At 35.7% G+C, this 6,427-nt stretch overlaps 2 protein-coding genes across 2 annotated transcripts in view; both read right to left on the bottom strand.

The window, feature by feature from the left end:
* Positions 1-1,429: 1,429 nt before the first annotated feature.
* Positions 1,430-2,517, bottom strand: LOC107730134 (cholesterol 7-alpha-monooxygenase-like). The gene is made up of 2 exons (XM_016540867.1): positions 2,333-2,517; positions 1,430-1,941 (listed from the first exon to the last, which is right to left on the bottom strand). Exons 1-2 carry the CDS (start codon positions 2,465-2,467, stop codon positions 1,624-1,626), a joined length of 453 nt encoding a protein of 150 aa, XP_016396353.1. The 5' UTR covers positions 2,468-2,517; the 3' UTR covers positions 1,430-1,623.
* Positions 2,518-4,164: 1,647 nt separating this feature from the next.
* LOC107730104 (syntenin-1-like) overlaps positions 4,165-6,427 on the bottom strand; it is a 3,908-nt gene continuing 1,645 nt past the window's right edge. The window contains exons 4-6 of the mRNA XM_016540837.1: positions 4,708-4,870; positions 4,270-4,444; positions 4,165-4,174 (exon numbers count right to left, since the gene is read on the bottom strand). Of these exons, the coding sequence (XP_016396323.1) occupies positions 4,165-4,174; positions 4,270-4,444; positions 4,708-4,870 (348 nt within the window). The remainder of the gene's footprint in view (positions 4,175-4,269; positions 4,445-4,707; positions 4,871-6,427) is intronic.

Genomic DNA, 6,427 nt, shown 5'->3' with positions numbered 1-6,427 from the left:
ACTTGACTTGACTTGACATCCTGCCATCATCCCCGCACTTTTGCCTCTCACCATCCCTACGCCATCTCCTTGTCCACCTCCAAAACCCCCTCCATCCCTCCCTATTCTGTTGCTTGAACTTTATCATCTTCAGTCTTTGCACGCACACACAGCTATTCACTTATGCACTTTGTTTTTCAGTCTTTTTTATGTATTTTTTTTCTTCAGAAAATTGCATTGTAATTTTTATTTATTCATTGATGTAAAATTCTGTACTTTTTAGTAAGGCCGGTATAACTGAAATGTTCTACAAATGGAAAAGATAGCTCTGCCATAGCATTTCAGTCTTTTTTTATTTATGTTTTTTTTATAATGTATTAAAATGTACTTGAGTATGTTTGTAGTAATACAAATATACTATAAACATACTTGTATTTCAAGTGCATTTTTAATACATTTAATAGTATGTTTTGTTTTGTTTTTCACCAAAGTATATATGCTGCTGTTCTTTTTTTAGTGTACTTTATGAATATTTGTAATGTACACAACGATATATAATACATTAAAGTTTTCTAGATATCAAAGTGTACGTGTGTGTATATACTGAAAAAAGCAGCTTTATAATATACTAGTAGTGTAATGCTAATGCATTTCCAATGAGCTGAAATACAATTGAAATGTACTTGAAGTACATTAAAACGATGCTTCAAATATACTCTAACTGTAGTTCATGAAGTATTAAAAGGACATTTTAAATGTATTTTAAGAAATACACTTAAATTGCACTAAATATACTTAAAGTGGTTCAATTTTAACACAATTTCAATATATTAAATATATTACAAATAGATTAAAATCCAACTTAAACATATCTTGAAATACACTTAATATACTTAAAGTTGTTTCAAAATAATACATTTAATATGCACTTAGTATAGTATAATTTAAATATAGTAAGTATGTCTGAAAAAGCACAATTTAAATATATTTCTTTTTCACCTGGGTTGATGATGGCACACTGTTAAAAAAAATATTTTAATGTGAAGTTAAAGTATATTCCGAGTTACACTTTTCACAGTAGGATTTCTCTTGGATCTAACTGCACTCAGAAATTTATTGTAAACAAACAGCATCATACTGTGTTTCTAGCTTGTCATTATTTTGACAAATGTTTTCATTTATCATACTTCTGACACGACTAGATCAGAAATTTGAATATAAATGTGCAATGTCAGAGCCCTAAACAAATGGGATCATCAATCACCATTATGGTGACTTCAAACCAATTACAGTAATAAACAAATACATTTCTCACAGTGGCACAGTTAAAGACAACTTTATAATGTGAATTTACAGTAAAACAAGAACAGTAAATGTCCATTCACAGTCATTTTATTTCACAGTAAATTTCTTACACTTTTTGAACCTGTAATTTCCTGGCAATTTTTAGATTTTTGGCTTTATTTGACTTTATTATTATAGGCCAATGTAGAGTGCTACGTTTTCATTGATTTCAGTCCATCATACAAAGTCAAATCATCATTTACCATATAGAAACTAGATAGACTGCCATTTCACTTGTCCTATAGGCAAAGGTCTTCATGTTCCTTCTTGCATCTTATACTTTCCATCTACTTCCATTTCCTATCTTAACTGTTCTGTGGTGGTGTTGGTTTTCCTTCTGTATCTGAGAAGGACATCTCGTGATGGTGGCAGTATACCCAGGCCTGCACGAGTATTGTCTGGAACCAGAGTGGCATCAGAGTCACTGAGCTGTAGGTCATAATGCCACAGTGTCAGTGCGAGGAACTGTTTAATCTCATTTACTGCAAAAAAACGGCCAGGGCACTCGCTAGCACCAGAACCAAACGGCAACAAGAAATGCTTTAACCGTCGCTCATTTTTGAAGAAATTACTCTTTCGTTGATCTTTTTCATCCAGGAAGCGGTTATATTTGAACTCCTGGGAAACAGAGGAACATTTTATTTACTGTACATGGCTGTCTGTGTTTAAAAAGTCATTGTGATGCCTAAAACATTACAGTATCAAAGTTACTACTATGTAAGTACATTAAATGCATTGAGTGACATATTTTATAACAATTACATGCTATATTGGAATTGTGCATTGGGAACATCTGCAATCTTTGTAATCTTGTATACATTTAAGTGCAAGCTACATACATACTACCATACTTCCATACAATAAACATAATTAACATAATTAAATTCTAAATATTATAAATATCCTACAGATGGAAATGATCTAAAACCTGTCTAATTTGTATAAGCTCGTGGTTTGGGAGAGCTCATTGGTTAATAAAAAATAATTGACAATGAGTTTGAACACATACTGTAGGATTGGGGTAGATTTCAGGATCCAAGTGTATAAGTTGGGGGTAAAGAGCAATGTAATCTCCTTTTCTCACATCAGCTGTCTGACCTGAATCCAGTGTCAGCGTAAAGTCATCACTGGCAACACGTATCATAATGGAGGCACTAGACAGGCGAAGCGCTTCTTCAATAATACTTTCTGGAAAAAACAAAAAAAACAAAAAAGTATTTAACTTAGATACCACTTTAACATTTAATAAAAAAAATAATATTACTAATATTACTAATTATCAAAATATCACCTAAGCAGTATCATACAAGAAAGAATGTTGTGGAAAAATACAAACAAATACAAAATTCTTGATGCCGTTGGTCTGGATATCTGCATGGCTGTAGTCTTGCAATGTATCAAAAGTTGGTTGCTTCACCATTTTAATTGTCCTATTTGTAGTGAGTGATTACCTGTATGTATTGGTATTGAAAAAACACCATTTTTATTTTTATTTTACAGTACTTGTTTATTTTATATTTATTTATTTTTGTTTTTTATTTATTATTTTTAATTGGGGCTAAAATGAGTGAGAAAGTGCAATTTTGTAAAATCCCCCTCTCGTTCAGGTAATAATCTAGTGGGGGACCGGATAGGAGCCTGAAATGTTCACAAATATTAGTCCTCTATGGTATCTACTGTAAAAAAAAAAAAAAAAAGCATGAATTAAAGACTCAGCTGGTTAATGAGCTAGTAGAATTCTGGGGATAAGCCTACTGTATTCTTGGATTTGAGGAATTACCATAAATGAACAATAATTATGTTTACAGTTGACATACAATAAACTAATGCTTGCCAATGTTGTCTAAAACAGTGGTTCTGAACTGGTCCCATTTTGGAGGCCAACTTCCAAGGGGGAAGGGGGAACTTCTCATTCGTTTTCTCTTGCAGCAATCAATCAATCAATCAATCAATCAATCTGTTCACGTGTTACAGTGCAATAATCCACCGAGTGGTACGGTTCAGTACAGTACAGTACGCGATTATTTCCATTTCCATTATCAGAAGTTGTGAACGGTACCAAAAAAGCGAACCGTACCATACTACTTTTTTGGTACCCTTCCGTTGGTGTACCTAGCACAGCAAAAGGTACTAAAAGGGTGGAGCTAGACTCACTGCAGAATGTTGATTGGTTGACTAGAATCGTCACTTGCGCATGCTATAAGCGTCTCCTTCACTCGTTCCGCCATGCTGTTCATGCGTGTTGGGCTTATTTACATCAGAGTGAACAAACACACAAAAAATATATAATAGTGTATTTTATAATTTTATATTTTTACACAGACTATAGCCGTTTCTCAATATGCATTCTTGTCTGTACTTGTGTTCTTGTGAAACATCAAAACCCGCATAATTTTCAAAATATTACAGTTATTGTGTCATGAAATGTAGTTTTAAGAGTTTTTCAGGTGAGAATGTGATTCATTTCCATCTTCCACATTATTTTCTATCAAATTTATACTTCACTCTGCCAAAAATAAAGTAGTTGGGCTGTCAGAGCCATAGCCTGATACTTTCACGTATCGTGTAACAGTGCTCGGAGCTTGAATTCTGACTCAAGGTCTTTTCTCATTCCCCTCTCTCCTGTTATTACTGTTGCTAAAATTCAGGCCTTGGCCAAACAATTAATTGGCTTATACAGTTTGACAAATTAAAATTCTTTTGACAACTCTTTTCATGAGTATCTCTAATACCTACATACTTTTTAGTATTAACAATGGTTTACAACAATAGTTGCTGTACAGTTGTAAGGCTTAAACTACATACACACACCCTCCTGTGTCTGATCTCTTCATGAATAATTCATGACAACCTGATCCTCATAAATTAAACATCATTGTGCGGAGTATTTGAAACCTGCAAAAATGCTCTATGTATGATGTGATGTGTGTGTGCATGTGTGTGTACCTGTCTCGCACAGCCAAAGTGATCTTCTCTGGGTTGGCATTCTTAAGCTCCTTATGTGCATTATCACTACTCCAGCCGGCACATGATTTGCCATTGATCTGCAGAATCTGATCACCAAAGCGCAGCCCTGCCAGTGCTGCAGGAGTGTTAGCCTGCACTAATTGCACAAACGCCCTGAAACACACATTTGGAAATGTTAATCAGAGATTACCCATTATACTTTTGGGGTGTAATGTTATGATGTGAATGTGGATGTCATTCATTAAAACATAGAACACTTAGAAATTATTCAAATATCTAAATATTTGATACATTTTTCAGCTAAAAACTGCAGACTATTGACATGTTGCAATAGATTCTCTCTAGTTGGATTGTTAGATTAATAAATCATATTAATTCAAGTTTAAAAGTTAAAGTATTTATAACATTAAATAAATACATTATCTATGACTTTGAGGCGGAGGCCAATCTTCCCATCCATGTTTTTGCACAACACCACCTCCCGTACACCCTGTCGAATCTCTGCCCGCTTCACCCCCAGGTCACTTTCGGTTATGGGGGCTGCCGCCCAGCTCATTCCATGTGTGCAGACACTAAGAGCCTAAAAAGCATTTGGGAATATATAATACTGCAAAAAATATTTAGTCAAATTACCCAAAATATACTTAATGCGGTAACAACTCAATTAATTGGTTTCATTCAAGTTAAATATATTATTTTAAGTGACTGTACTCAAGATGACATTAAGTTATACCAATGAAAGTAATTTTCAAAGATAAAGTAAGGTAAAAACAGTTTCCTAAGGGTGCAGTATGTAATATTGAGAGCTAGCAGTTGAAATGGGTACTGCAGTCCAAATTCAAAATATTGGAGTCGTTTGTCAGGCTCCTCTTCAGACTCAATGCTCACACGGGTTGCCAGATTAGGACACACAAGAGGAATGAGCACAACTGACAATGGAAGGCAACGAGTCTTATAATGTAAGTTGTTGAGTTGATTTATCTGCGTTTTATTATTCCTCTTGTTATAGAGCTTTTTAGATGGATGCCGAGGATTTTTAGGTTGGGTAGAATCTCTGATCTCTGACCCAGTTCATTTGTTATCTCCCATGGCTGCAATACGCTGTGTTTTGCACCAACTGGAAACCCGGGGTGTCGAAATACTATTGGGTAAATTGGCAGTGGGCGGAATCACAAAGAGCAAAACAAAAAACAGACATTCTGACACGGAACACACTTTTCAAAAGTAGAATAACTGCCTGTAGCATTGTTTTCAGAGAAACTAGTATGTGAACTTTTTTTAAATTCTATCTATGTTGTGTTATGCTTTTAAAATTGAATATAAGATAATATACTGTAATATATGTATGTAATATACTGCCATTCTGGTGTGCTCCTCTCTTTCCCTGGTCCTTTTGGTTTTGTAACGTGGGGTTTGGGTTTTGTTTCTTGTTTAGGTTTTCTGGTCTTTTATTTTGATATTTTGCCTTTTTTCATGTTCCTGTCACGTGTTTCTTGCCCCTCATGTGATCATGTCATGTGCTACTCTTGTCTGTGTGCCATTTTGTGATTGGTTGCTTTAGTCATGTGCCTTGTTTCCCATTGGTTGGTTTGTGTCATGTGACCTTTATTGTTTGGCATTTATAGCCCTCATGTTGCCAATAGGCTTATTCGAGATTAACTACACTAGCCTGCCACCAGCTGGCGAGAGCAGCCGAATTAAAAGCGGATCTTTGCGGCGCCGCATGAAGTTGAACAAGCCTATTGTCTCTTGTCGAGTATTGAACGTATTAAGGCTGGGACACACCAAGCCGAAAGCCGACAGAGTTGTTGCCTCACGTCGGCAGCGTCGGACCAAAAAGCTGTGCTCGAAAGGCCGGGACACACCAAGCCGGCTTCAAAGAACTAGCGGCGATGAAAGCCGACGGTGTTGTCGCCTCACGTCGGCAGCGTCGGACCAAAAAGCTGCGCTTGAACACACCGCACAGACTACAGCCGACGGCAAACTAACACGTGCATTCTGCACATGCGTGAGAGGAATTAACTGTCTATATCAGCAGCTATCAATAGTATATATTCATCATTCAAAAGGAGAAACCGAAACAAAAATACACGAGATAAACGCAGATATACGAAACGTAAACAAAGCAGCGCTTGCT

The sequence above is a fragment of the Sinocyclocheilus rhinocerous genome, unplaced genomic scaffold (genome assembly GCF_001515625.1).
Source record: "Sinocyclocheilus rhinocerous isolate Xijiao unplaced genomic scaffold, SAMN03320098_v1.1 scaffold36, whole genome shotgun sequence".
Classification (NCBI taxonomy): Eukaryota; Metazoa; Chordata; class Actinopteri; order Cypriniformes; family Cyprinidae; genus Sinocyclocheilus; species Sinocyclocheilus rhinocerous.
The sequence above is the reverse complement of the archived record's forward strand: the minus strand, read 5'-3'. Positions and strand labels throughout refer to the sequence as shown.